Source organism: Physeter macrocephalus, chromosome 20 (genome assembly GCF_002837175.3).
Source record: "Physeter macrocephalus isolate SW-GA chromosome 20, ASM283717v5, whole genome shotgun sequence".
NCBI classification, from domain to species: Eukaryota; Metazoa; Chordata; class Mammalia; order Artiodactyla; family Physeteridae; genus Physeter; species Physeter macrocephalus.
Genome location: NC_041233.1, coordinates 60,658,751 through 60,673,302, shown reverse-complemented (window position 1 = coordinate 60,673,302; position 14,552 = coordinate 60,658,751). Strand labels below are relative to the sequence as shown.

Sequence of the window (14,552 nt, the reverse complement as noted above, 5' to 3'; positions counted from 1 at the left end):
TCTTGTTCTTTATTCATAAACATTTAAGCAAAGAAAAAGCCAACTTACTTTCACCAGAGCCCGCTTGATCACGTTGGCAATATCTTGCCTCCACTCCGGAATGTCAGGATTGTGGTAATCCAGATTAGGAGAGAATGATAAGAGTTGGGACTGAAAGTATTCTGCAAGGAGAGAGCCTGTGTGAGTGAGGCTGAGAGAGGGCGTGATAGGCAAGGGGGACTCCATGATCACTGTGCTTTAGGGAAAGGGCACAGTCTTTCATGTGGCCTCATCTCAAAGTCCTTCCTTTCAGCCTGTGTCTTGGCTTCTAAAACAAAGTGGCATTTGGTGACTGGAAGTAAATTTGTGCTCCTACCATTTTTGTTTTTAAAATCTTAAGGACTTTTTCTTGTAAATGAACATTATCTGAAATGCAAGAAAATTGTGAAACTCCAGAAGAAGGGGACTTTTGCTGCTGTAGGTGGTATCATGCAGAGGCAACAATAAAGCATTAATAAATTGGGCTAGATTAGAATGAAGCCTTTTCTTATCCTTCCCTTAGTTCCATGGATCCTGCTAGAAAAACTGCCTCAGGGGGTTAGAAAACAGGTCAAAACCCTGTATCTAGGGTGTGGGTAACATTCAGTTTCTCAATCTGATTGGTAGGTACACAGGTCTGTCCACTTTGTGATAATTCATGAAGCTAAAACACTTATGATCTGTGCACCTCTCTGTATTTAAAAAAATTTCTTTAAATTGAAGTATAGTTGATGTACAATGTTGTGTTAATTTCTGCTGTACAGCAAAATGACTCAGTTATATACATACTTTTTTATATTTTTTGCATTATGGTTTATCCTAGGAGGTTGGATATAGTTCCCTGTGTTATACAGTAGGACCCTGTTGTTTATCCAATAGTTTGCATCTAATAACCCCACATTCCCACTTACATTCCAATAAAAATGTTTACTTAAAGTCTTCCAGGTGCCCGATGAGAGAGCCTGAGCCTCAAGTTTGCAGAGTTGTAGGAAAAGGCACTCACCTGGGGTGAGGTGGAAGAAATACAGACTGAGTCAGAGGATCACGTACCTCACTCAGTACAACTTTCTGGAAAACCCTGGTATAGTGGCTGTTTTTAGGGTATGTGGGAGGTTTGTAGGATGGTGGTAGAAGCACAATTTGATTTAAAAGAAATTTAAAAATTAAGAGTGGTTCTCCAGGATTGAGAACAGAATGGTGGCCCTATTGACCACTCTCCTGCCTTGCTCTGTCTTTCTATTCTCAGCCTTAGTCTCAGCCTTTGCAGCCAAAGATCAGAATCTCAAACAACAAAGAAAACACATCAGTTATGTGTAGTTCATCTCAGTACCTAAGCTGTGAGTTCTTCAAGAGCAGGGACCATGACTCCTCCAGCTTTTGAAATCACTGGTCCCCATCCTAACAAAGAATGGATGCCACATGTGTGTGAGAGATACCTTGGCAGATCATCAGATCTAGATGCTTCTATGATAGTCTTTCCAGCTCAGCATTCCTTCAACTTGTGATACATCTCTGTCTAATGAGACCATCAGGTTTTGATGCAGACGCATCACAGAAGACGAGAAATGCCTGTCCGTGATCTGCTTCTCTAACAACCTCCGTATCTATTCAAGAACAAGGTAAGAAGTAGGTTTGGATACCTTTTGTGGACCTACCTAATTTTCCTATGCCCTGGGGCATTTCCAAAGCAGTCAGCGATTGCTGCTATGGTGTATGGAGGGGATTGGCTGGGCAGGAAGGGGCATCACGGGGCTTACCGTGAACTGCGATATCTTTTGTGTCCTGGATGAGGGCATTTCCAGCAGCCACCTGAACAGTGATGGTATTGGTTCCCTCTGCTACGAATGTGAAGGAAATGCTGCTGTCCAAGGTGATGAGGGGCTAAAAGAGAGAAGCAGGAATACTTATTTAGTCCTTTATGGGATATCAGATTCCCTCCTTTCCTGTAAATCTCAGACTGTCACCAATCTGCATAGCATTTGCATATCCCTAAGGGATCCTAACATGAAAAAGGAAAAAAAAAATGCACAGCTTTCTAAAACTGTGAGTGTATATCCAGTATCCAGGAAGAGCATTAATATACTTGAAATGCACTGTAAAATGTTAATTCTGAGAGATGAAGATAAGACTGGGCACCCTGGATTTTGCATGTCATTCTACTTCTCCTGGGGCAAAGTAGAAGCATTTTTGTAATCTATTCCTAGTGACTCTGGGAATAGGCGATCATTTTTCTCTTTTCCTCTAATATTCCGTTTCACTTATATTTTCATCCTGTATTCCATTGGGCCGTAAGATTTTTCAGAGAAGTGACCACATTTTATTTATTTTTGTATCAACCACCCTTGGTAAATTGTCTTACATCTAGCAGAATCCGTATATAACTTGGATGTATGGTCCTATTATTGACATTTTGTTTGGTCATATCTGTGTTTTCCATTGCAAGGCATTTCTAACAATTTAAATAAGTTGGAAAACATATAAACATGCATATCTGTGTTTACTTTTTAATATTTTTTCCTTTTCTGTTTTCTTTCCTTGATCATAACAGACAGGGACTTGTCAAGGATAAAGAAAGAGAATAGCATATTTTTCTCCTTGGGAATTAGGATCTTGATAGAAGCAGGTGCTTACTGGAGAGAAGAGAATGCAGATTCTGCGACTGAAGAGTCATTATTCAGTGATTATCTTGAAGCCAGTGCCCTCTCGAGTTATCTGGTGTTTGCAAGGTAAGACATATTAGTAGGAGGCTTCTCTAAGGCAGCTCATGAAGAGATGTCACAAGTGCAGATGAGCAGACCCCTCTCCTCTCTGTGCGTTAGGACGACAATAGGATACAGTAATGATGTAGCCAGTTGGGGATGCGTAGAGTTTCCCTTTTAAAATGTGGGTATCGGCCAGTGTTCACACAGCACACCCTTGCACCTGGACCCTGCAGAGGCTCAGAGAGGCAGCTTTCAGACAGCGTCCCTCCTGCAAGACTGAAATTCCTTTCTGGCTCAGAATTTTCAGCTGCGCCTCTGAAAAAATCATTTGATTTCTTGGCTTTAATATTCTATTGCTCTATTTTATGACCAGGCTGATGGCTGGAGTTGGACAGGATTAGAGATATTGCCCTAAGCTTTCTGACACCCTTTCTTCTCTGCTTGCTAAATGAAAGAAAGAAGTGAGTACTGAAAGAGTTACACTCTTTTTCTTAACTAAGGGTAAACCCCAGAGCCCAAGCATGCTTCTCCATACTTACGGCTCTGTGATGATATGCACAAGGGTGTGGCCTTATTAATTAAACAACAAATGAGGTACAAGTAGGTTCTGTGATGAAAATCAACTCCCATGGGCCAATAGTGGCTGTTTAGTGTCCTGTGTTGAGAAGGAAGCTGAAGTCAAGCTGGGCTCAGAATGGCAATGTCAGCCACTGACATGGAATAAAGGAAGAATGTGTGCCACTGAGTTGCCATCTTTAGTATAACAAGAACAGAGACTTGATTCTCTGGCTCTGTTACTATTTTAATGAATTACCTTGGGCAAAATTTGTCCCCACTGTGTGCCTTAGGTCTTTATCTTTTAAATTAAAGGTTTGGGTTAGAAGTTGTGAGGACTCATTCAGGAATCAGAACACAAAGGACTGATGAATGGCTTTTGGCAAATTTTCTAGTTCCTACTAGTCAACTCATTATGACTTACCTGTCAGAATACCTTCAACTGCTTCAGTACCTAGGTCATATTCTTTGGAAGGAAAATGAGATACCTCTATATACCAAACACAATGGCTAAATTTTCTTTAAAAATAATAATATCAAATATTATTGAGGATGTGGAGCAACTGGAACTCTCATACATTTTTGGTGGGAGGTACAATGGTGCAACGATGTAGGAAAAAGTTCAGTTTTACAAGAAATGGCGATAATTTTTTCCAAAGTAGTGGTAACATTTTATATTTATGACTTAGCAATTGAAGTCCTGGGGATTTAGTCAAGATAAAAGAAAATATCCACAAACAAAAGAAAACGTTTATAGCAGTACATTCATACTAGCCAAAAACTGAAAAGAACCTAGGAGAATTTATCAATAGGAACATGAATAAACAAGTCGTAGTATATGCATATAATGAACAGAAAAGAACAAATATTGATATATACAACAGTATGGATAAGTCCCAAAACCATAAGAAATGAAAGAAGCCTTATATGAAAGAATTCACATGGTATGATTACATTAAATGAAGTTCTAGAAAAGGCAAATCTAATTCATGATGAAAAAAATAGTGATTGGTTCTGGGGGTTGGGGTGGGAATTGACGAGGGGCATGAGAGAACTTTTGGGAGTGATGCTAATACTATACATCTTGATAGGAGTTTGGATTACAGGTATATGCCTTTGTTAGAACTCAGGAGCTACACGCTTCAGATCTGTACATTTCATTGTTGATACACTTCATACCCACCCTGGGGGAAAAAGTATAAACAGATAAAGGACTCTAGCTAATGATTTGCCACCTAAAGCATTTAGGACAAAGCATGTAAGTGCCTGAAATAAATCAAAATTTAAGATCGGTTGATGGCGGAATAGAGGGATGGACAGATAAACAGACATGATAAAACAAGCACAGTAGGTGTTAATGATAGAATACAGAGGGTGGGTATGTGAATGTTCACTTCAACTTTAGTTTGTGTTTGAAGTTTTTAATAATAAAATGTTGGGAGAGAGACAAAACAAAAAAGGAATAATTGATGTGGTGGTTTTTTGTTTGTTTGTTTGTCTGTTTGATCCCATGAATCGCTCTCTCTCACCATAACTATATCACATTGTCCTTCGTTTTGGTTACTGCCCTCAGCTATCTCTTCCCAGCTCTCAGCCCCAGGATACTTTTCTCCGCTAATGGTTGTCTCTTCAGGGAATCTGCACGACTACCATGTCATCTTCTTCAGCTCTCAGGGGTCTACATGGCCCCTGCTCTCCTTCCTCCGCACACTCGTCTTATCTTAGGCTTGGATGATGGTGCTGTGCCAGGCAATGACATCTCTTTCTGAGAGGAGTGGAATTCCTCCTGTCCCAGCAGATTTGGTCTCCTCTCTATCTGGCTGCTTCCTAGCAGATCCAGGAAACAAACAAGGATGCAAGTCTGCAGGACAAGGGAAGCCATCTGAGGCGGGAGGGAGCATGCCACCCCACCAGCCAGTCAGGGCCCTGAGCCACAGCAAACAAACTGTGTTGAATGTGAACACTTGGCCCCCAGGCAACAGGCCCCAGGCTTCCACCCTAGGGAAATGGCAGAAGCTAATTTTGTTTTCCAAATTGCTTTTGTTTTTCATCAGCTGTTGTGACATCATGGCTGATTTCACCTTCCTTGCAAAGCTGGAACACTCCATGGGATTCTTTGAGTTCTTCACTGGCCACCCATGTCTAGTGCACAACACTAAATTAAATCAAGTATTTTAAGCTTCATTTACTAACTCTATTAGGGAAGCAGACACATTTATTAAGCCAGAACTCTGTTAATCCCAGCAAACTGGCCTTTTAGAGCCCCACAAATCCAGCAGGCGTCCAATTGACTTCTCCGTGTTTTGTCCAAGCTGCAGGGCCAGCCCACAGCAAGGCTCATGTTCTGCCTAGGCTGCAGGCTGCATCCCTGCCCACAGAGGATCCCTCATGTGCAACAGGTCATGTATTATCCACTAAGCCCAGCAAGCCATCAATGAAGCTCTGAGTAACTAGTTAGGAGATTCCCACGTGACAAATGGATCAGGGAGCTTCAGGGAAATGTTTGGATGCAGCCTACACCAGATTCCCAATACATAGTAAGTCAAGTTAATACCGAATATTATAAAATCCCCACAACTTAAATGTATACCTTGATAAAACCTTCCATTCCTAAATTGGACAGACTATGTAATCACTACACTTGCCTCACTTAAAACCTTCAGCAGATTACATATGTGGAAAGTGCTTTACTTTATGAAGTGCAGAAGGCAAGATACATCATTGTGGATATGCTATGATGAGAACTACATGAGAGAAAAGTCTAAAATACACAAAAGACCAAAAATAAATAAAGTAAATAGTACCTGAATATGTGTTATGACTATGGGAGTATTTTGAAAATTTATAGTTTTGGGGGAAAAAAATTCCCTCAAACACACACACACACACACACACACACACACACACCTGTAAAAACTCTTCAAAAGTATCTCATTGTTGAAAATATCACTGTCCATGAATCTGGTTCTATCTTCCACTATCCTATCCTAAATCTAAGTTTCTATGACAAACTAAAACACATCCGGTTATGTCATTCAAAGCCATTTGTCATCTATCCTCCCCAGTTTTAGTTTTTTATGCAGTTTCTCCCCAGATGAATTCCTCTTTCATAGTGTCTGTCTACACAGAACACAAACAGGCCCAAAGCCTTACCAGCGGGCACAAATCCCTTTCCCTCCTCTCTGGCCTCAATTCTACCACTCCTTCAATGCCAGCTTAGGACCAGCTTCATACACAACTTGCTCCAGGACCAAGAAGCCCTGCATTCATCACCCCCTAGGCTGCCTGTCTGGGCCAGTAATGTTCCATTCCTATTACCATTCCTTACAGTATCTATTTTGGGATGTTAACCTCATCTCCTTGAATAGATTGTTTTTTAAGGGCAACAAATGGAATTTATACTGCTTTGTGTTCCTCATAAGATCTAGCACAAAATACAGGTTCTCGAGAAAGATCCACGGAGCTACTGATACAATTTTGCATCTCCCGCTGATAGACTTGTAGGTGTATGGACCTATAGATGGATTTCAGGAATGCGTGCTCTCTTCTCTTTATTCGTACATCATCACACTTGCTCACTGATCATTGTAATCTCCTTGAAGATAGAGACAAGATTGTAAGTGCTCTTCTATTCCTAAGGGCACCAAACAGAGGGTTGGCTATAAAGGTTTGTGGGGAGTCAACTGATTCTTATCGGGAGGTTGATTTAATTCAACCACCTGGGCAAAACTGTCCAATCCAATTCACCTGGTCACAACACATAGAAACAGACACACACATACGCATACACAGGGGATAATTTCTCCTTCCTCAGTGATGTTCTGATGATTAAATAATATATATGAAGAGCCTAGTGCAAGGCCAATGCTAGAAAGAAATGCTCAAAATTAGTATTAGCTCCTTTTACAGATCGGTTTGTTCATCAAAGGTAACCACATAGCTCGACACGCAGAGCACTCACCAAGACACCCAAAGACACTCATTCATTTGCCAGGAAAATACAATGCTCACTAGATCAATTTCTGGGCACTGTGGCCACATTGATGTGTTTCTGTCATGGTGCTAGCAAAAGCACTGAAAATGTACCTCTTTTAAATGGATGGAATAACCATGCTTGAAGGTGGGAGAGAAATCTCTAGAACCATGTCAGATTTGCCACTGAGATGTAGATGCCATTGATGCAAAGGATGAGCACACTGGATGTGTTCTAAGCACTTAAATGCCATTCTTTACTTAATCCTCAAAGCGATATTAGAGTGTAGTAGCTACCAGTCTTATTCTGGCATCACCATGAACAAAACTAAGGCACAGAGAAATTACCTGATTTGATGAAAGGCATACAGCAAGGAGAATCTGAGTCTGGACCCCAACCCCAACAGGTTTGTCTCATTTCAAAACCACTCTGTTCCAATGCCTCTAAAGTACTATCATTCTCTTGGTTCTTTGGGAAGAAAAAACCAACTAGTAAGACCTTTGAGATCTTGGGTATTTGTACAGCACTTTATGCTCAAGTTTATAGATGGAAATTCCTAACCTAAGCAGTACTTCAGGTCATCCTCAATTAAAAAAATAAAACCATAATGCCATTCTGCAATTTTAAAATTTCCCTCTCATAATATAGATTAGATAGATAGATAGATAGAAAGATTTTTCAAATAATAACTCAGTGATGTTCATGGATTAGATATTAGTATCCTTGATTTAGAGAAAACAACACTGAGCTTCATATCAGGTGACTTGTTCAAACTAACAGATAATTTTTAGAGGAATAGAAACTAGACTCTCCAATCACTTTGTCTACTTCTCTGTTGATCAAATATTTATTAGACACTGTCTGGTATTTCAGGCCTTAGAATAAACACCCAAAGAAAAAAATAGTGCTATAGAGAAACACTGTCTTCGGTTCCTTGTGGGCTGTTGAGTAAATCATTGGGTTCATGACGGCCAAGAACTGCCCTCCCTACACACAGTTGTCTCCCAGTAAAGATCAACAGGTGAACAAACACTAACAGAAAAGAACTCCCTGGCTGGACAGCCCAAACCTCACATCCTCAGAGGTGAGACGAACTTAAAATCCTTCTCTTTCTGATGTTCTCCTCCCAGAAGATTTTCTCTTTTTCTTTCACCATGTATGTCTGCTGGTGTTTGAAGCAGAATTTTAGGGTCTGTGATATCCAAACAGAGTGATGCAGAGAAAGCATCCTGGGGCTGGGGGGATACATGATAGATGGGAATTAGGAGACCTGGGTTTAGGTCTGGCTCGATAACTAACCAGCTGTTTGACCTTAGGATGCTCATCTCACACAGGGAGCTTCACTTCTCGAATATACTAAATGGGGAATCTCATTAACTAACCTCCTTACCATTGTCTTGGTGAATAATAACACCAGAAATGCAAAAGCATCATAGTCTATACTAAGAACTTGAAAGTATACAGCACAAATGATGCAAACAGGAAATTGTCCCTTGGGTCCATAAATCTAATTCAGTCTTTTATCAAATCATCCTGTCAGTTTTTATACCAAAATAGAAAGCATCCATTTAGTGAGTAAACTAGTCTGTGCCAGGGAGATACATTGTATCTTACTTAGTTTTCACAGAAATCGAGATGATGCAGGCATTATTCTCTCCAGTTTGCTGTTGAGTGAATTAAATTTTAGGTCAAATCACTTGATTAAGCTCACTTAATAAACATGTAGCAGTGCTAGAAACCTAACCCTTGTCTCTCTGACCCCAAGGTCCGTATTCTCTCAACCACATCATGCTACCACCCTGGAAAAGAGGAGGATTTACAACATTGTAAATCAACTATACTTCAATACAATTTTTTTTAATTTGAAATAAGAGCAGGGATGAATCATCTCCCACTCTTACCATGCAAGAGCTGAAGTTCTCTTTGGTCGTCTCATAACAAACAAACAAACAAAACTGGCATTGTTTCATTCCTTTTTAAAAGGAATTACTACACTGGCGACTGAATATTTATTTCCCCTTTCTTTAGATATCCAGCATTTCTGAGTCTGATATATCTTTCATACATTTTTTTTTTAAAGTAAAGGTCTAAGATGAGCAATACCAATCACATCAAGAATGACTAAAGAAAATGCAAAGACAAAAACAGGAAGAGCGAAAAACATGAAGCCCTTAAGCTGAGGAACCCTCAGCCAAACTGCTCTCAGCTTCTGTTGTACAAGTGTGGTTATTCTTGAAAAAGTTTCATCATCACCAGTTGCCAGGAGTAGGGAGTATCTGCAAAGTCCAGAGTTTGGTCCTTAAGTCCCTTTCTTTGAGACTTGGCAACATCAATACCATGCCTAAGAAGAAGAACATCAGCGCCTGGCCCTAACAGAACACCTAGTAGGTCTTGCTAAAGATGCTTTATGTGCATTATTACCCCATTTGACTTTCACTGCCCTGCATTTAGATATCGAATTCACATTTCACAGACGGCCTCACTTAATTTCAGAGATGTTAAATGACTTTCTTGATATTATACAGCAGGTGAGTAGGAAGGCCGGAATTAGAACAAAATGGAGCAACATCAATATGAGAAATATTGGTTAGAGGAGCAAGAACAACCAGGTTTGTACAGATTCTCCAAGTACCCTTTCTTCCTTAGGATTATTTGAACTTTCCCTATTATAACAACGAACTTGCTGTAGGAGGGTATGTCATATTCAATTACGTGGATTCATAGCTTCATTAAGTATCCCCTATTGCCCACATCCCCCCTCTGTGCCCCCCGGAACATCAACACAGAAGTTGGAACATGGGAACATTCAGTATAGACCTAAGCACACACCAATCAGAAAGGGCCAAACCTTTGTACTATTGCCGAACCACCAGAAATAGGTAAGGGTCCCCAGTTGGCTGGGCCACACAACTGCACTGATGTTGACCTCCTTATTTCTTATGGCAACAAATGGAACTCGGAGATGAACATGCTCCACGGGACCTAAGGGAACAAGGAGAACAATGTCAATGTTTCTATTCCTGGAATAAACAAACAATCACACTCCCAGATTCTTAATCTTAACCTCTATTACCATCACCTATAATAAAACAAGGATTGCAAATTCACAGATGTTGAGAAGTATGTGTGTTTGTGTGTGTGTGTGTTTACTTGAAATGAAGTACCGCGTATAATAGGGAACTCAAATCGGGCTTCAGATTTTTTCAGTGACATCTGAATTTAATTTCCATCCGATGAGCCCAACCTCGAATGCTTATGAACCTCCAGCCCAAGGACAAAGCTAGTTTACTGGACACTTAGTCAATAAATAGGAAGATAAAGAGTGGCCTCTTGCATTTCTGCCGATTAGCCTGTATTGTGATTGGGGGTCAGTGCATTGTATGGAGGGCTCCGCCATTATCCTCAGTTGTTAATTGGTCCCATCTCGTTCAACAATCAGCCATCGTGCCTGTCATCTGCAACACTCAGTGGGTATCATTCAGAAGCTCGCAAGGCTGTTTTATAGAAAGGAAAAAGCCCATCTCCCTAAATTGAAGGAGAAATAAGTACCAGGTTCCCAAATAATAATTTAAAAAGCTGCTTGCCAAAAGGTGACCAAGCTTTCTGTTTTATTTTCTTCCTCAGAAAACTGATGTAAGCAGTCTCAGGTTCTAAACTAGCAAGTAAGAGAATAGATTGGAACCCACCCTATGCATACTAAGTGAGGATTTTAATTTAATTCATTTCCAAAATAACGCGAGAAGAGGAAAACGCTGTTGGAAAATGTTAGTGTATCAGCATTGCCTTTGTGGGTTAGATTGGTTATTTTTTAACTCTGTGGGATTTTCTCCCCCACCCTTACCCCTTTTTCCTTTTTGTTTTCTTTTTTTCCTACCTACTTCCTCTCCTCCCTTTCTTCCCTTCCTTATATCCTTCCTACTTAGCCAAATCCAATTAAAATCTTCTAATTATCTGTCCACACTAAGTCAGAGCACATTTTCCTGGTTTCCACCATGAGAGTGCTTATGATCTAAAGTGACTAAAGGTCACAGCTGTAGCATGGACAGCTCTTTAGCCTGGGGGCCTTGAGTTCTTCTCATGGGTGGGACATTTTCCAGGCCACCCAGCCTTCACTATTGATGTCTTGGGTTATTTTGGAGACAGCTCAGTTTAAAGAGAAGAAAACAGATGGATACTTTTCACTTCTGCTCCTGTTTAATTTTAGCTGTATGACCTTTTCCTCTATCTTACAGAACCTTGACTCTACACAGACTGTTATGCTGTTCCCTGCCTTCCTTACAGTAATAAGAACATATGAAAGTGATGTGTGGATGTTAAAGGTATCATAGAATTAATTATGTGCTGACACTGTTTCCACCACCACCACTACCACTACCACCACATCATCGCTGTTCCTGTGTATCATTGTGTAGAAGTCCCTCTTGGGAGAGTGGGCGTTCTGATTCTCACCGGGTCCCTCCTATGTCGTAAGTAAATTTATATTGGGATAAAAGGTGTTTGGACAGGGACTGATGTTTGGGTGAGGAGATTAGCCAGACTGGCTTGCCACCTCCCAGATGGCATTTTCCTGAACAATCAACAAGCGAATCCGTGTAACTACAGCGTGAAAATACTCTTTGCCCACTGCTCTCACCTGACCCCAGACATACGGCCCCTCAAGATTTCTTTCAACAAATAATTTCAAACCTGTCACTTCAGATACACATTTGGCTGAAGGTTTAATTATTTTCAATGAGTAAATCTGTTTAATTATTTCTGTTTGGTTTGACTGTTGGTTAGAATAAACACACACACACACACACACGCACACACACACACACACACACACACACACGTGAGAAAACACCACCTACTTTTCATTGCTTTATTTACTCATTTTTAGGAGTTTTCTGGTTTATCTCTCTTTGTTGTTTGTGTGTTATTGATCATCGTGGAAGACAATGAGGTAGTGGGAAGGGGGCCCTGGCCAGATCATGTCCTAAGAGGGCGATAAGGAATCTGGGTCTTATTTGAACACCTCAGAGTTGTTCTTCATGCCCAGATTCACATCCTTCATTCTACTCCTGCTGGGAAAGGGGCCCCTTTTATGCTCAAAGTCAATGCTTCTTTTTTTTTTTTAATTGAGGTATAGTTGATTTACAATATTGTGCTAGCTCCAGGTGTACAGCAAAGTTATTCGGTTATAAACATATACATATATATAAATACTCTTTTTTTCAATTCTTTTCTATTATAGGTTATTACAAGATATTCAATATAGTTCCCTGTGCTACACAATAAATCCTTGCTGCTTATTTGTTTTACATACAGTAGTGTGTATCTGTTAATCCCATGCTCCTAATTTATTCCTCACCCTCTTCCTCTTTGGTAACCGTAAGTCTGTTTTCTATGTCTGTGAGTCTGTTTCTGTTCTGTAAATAAGCTCATTTGTACTATTTTTTAGATAACGCTGCTGTCTATCTCTCTCCCTCAAAACGCATGGAGCCCATTCCCCTGACCAGCTCATGGGAACCCTGGGCTTTTCCACAGTTGAGTGATGTCGCTATGACTCGTGGCCCCGGACAGGCTTCTCAGTTTTCAGTCACTCAGAGGCTTCAGCTCAACCAGGGCTTACATTGTTGGGTACTTTGATACCCCCAAATATAAAATGAGACCTCCTTCTCCCTAAATTCATGCCAAACACAAAAGGGGTGGGGCTTCCACGAATTAGAACACCATCAAGCACGGCCACATAGATGCCAGCTTCAGGACAAGTACGTCTGGGTAAATATAACCTCAAGGAACAACATCAAACAGCTTTTCAGGGCAAAGAACCTGAGCCAGAAGCTCCAGACTTCAATCTACAGATAGATCATGGATCGGGGAGAAGAGAACTGAGGGATTCAGGAGGGAACACAGCAAACTCCTAGAATCCTCACTGTTAAAGAGTGCTCTTTTTGATAAAAATCTAATAATCTGTGCGAGATTGGTTATTATGGGCGGCTAACAACTACCTTTGTTAGCTAATGGCCCAAGATGAGGCCAAGAGCAGTTTCCACTCTAATAACTGTCTGGTAAATGCAGCCATGATTGATTTGGAGGGAATTATGAGCACGATAAAAGTTTCAAGGGACAGTTCCTTCTTCGAGCACGTAACCCACAGTATAAACCTGTTCCCTGCTGTTGTGTTTTTTTTTTGCCACTGAAATACATTGGTCACTGTACCTGGCAGGCAAGGCCCACTCTTGGCAGAATTAGGAACATGGGCGGGGCAGGTCGTTGCAATAGAGGAAAGAAAAGGTTTTTTCTTTGTCTTCATTTTTAAATGCAGCAGAAGTGTCAGGTAGAAAGTGAATAGGCAGTACTTAGTAGTTACTAGAGCAGGTAACATTCATCATATGTCAGGCTGGGTGCTAAGTGGCATTTTGCACACTGTGCAGAAAAACATTGATGTTGACCTGAGATCACCATTTTTAGAAAGACCTGTGGGCAAGATTGGCCCTTTGCTGGCATCTGGGAACTCGGCTCTGGGAGTGTTTCCAGTCAACAGTGAGCTGATAAGAGTAGTTCACTCTGCCTAGACTATTTTTTTTTTTTTAACCAATGATAGGGTTTATTCTGCAAAACTGCTTTCCTCGGGGAGTCTGGAATTTTGGTATACCCTAGGCAGAGGATGGCTACTTGACCAGTCCCCAGTAAAAGCCACGGGCACTGAGTCTCCAATGAACTTCTCTGGTAAATAGCCCTTCGCATGTGTTGCTACAACTCATTGCTGGAGGAATTATGCATGTTTTATGTGACTCCATGCGGAGAGGACTCTTGGAAGTTTGCACCTAGTTTCCTCCAGACTCTGTCCCACTGGCCTTTTCCCTTTGCTAATCTCGACGTGTCTCCTTTCAGTGCAATAAATTATAGTCTGAAGTATGACTATATGCTGAGTCTTACGAGTCCTTCCAGCAAATCACAAAACCCGGGAGGGGATGTCTTGGGGACCCCTGACACATACACATAATCCAATTTGATTCTCATAGCCTTGCTATAATCTAAGTATTAAAGGTGAGGAATCAGGGGTTTATAAAGACTAAGAGAGTTGACTGACAGTAGACATTTCACAAACGGATATGATCAGAATTCAAACACTGGTCTCCCTTGCTCTAAACTTGGCTCATAAACACCTTGCACACCACCCACCTGGGTTTCTGACCTGTTGCTTCTGACACAGAATTATTATTGTTGGTGTGGTATGGTTATCACCCCTGGGGCTATTGGTGGCCCGTTTCTCACAGTACCTTCCCTCCCTCACCAGAATGTAAACTCTGCAAGGG

At 40.9% G+C, this 14,552-nt stretch overlaps 1 protein-coding gene across 1 annotated transcript in view; it reads right to left on the bottom strand.

Annotated features, from left to right (window-relative positions):
• Positions 1-14,552, bottom strand: part of SORCS3 (sortilin related VPS10 domain containing receptor 3) — a 620,228-nt gene that overhangs the window by 14,493 nt on the left and 591,183 nt on the right. Inside the window, exons 20-22 of the mRNA XM_024121368.1 lie at positions 10,097-10,230; positions 1,776-1,899; positions 49-161 (exon numbers count right to left, since the gene is read on the bottom strand). Coding sequence (XP_023977136.1) covers positions 49-161; positions 1,776-1,899; positions 10,097-10,230 — 371 coding nt within the window. The remainder of the gene's footprint in view (positions 1-48; positions 162-1,775; positions 1,900-10,096; positions 10,231-14,552) is intronic.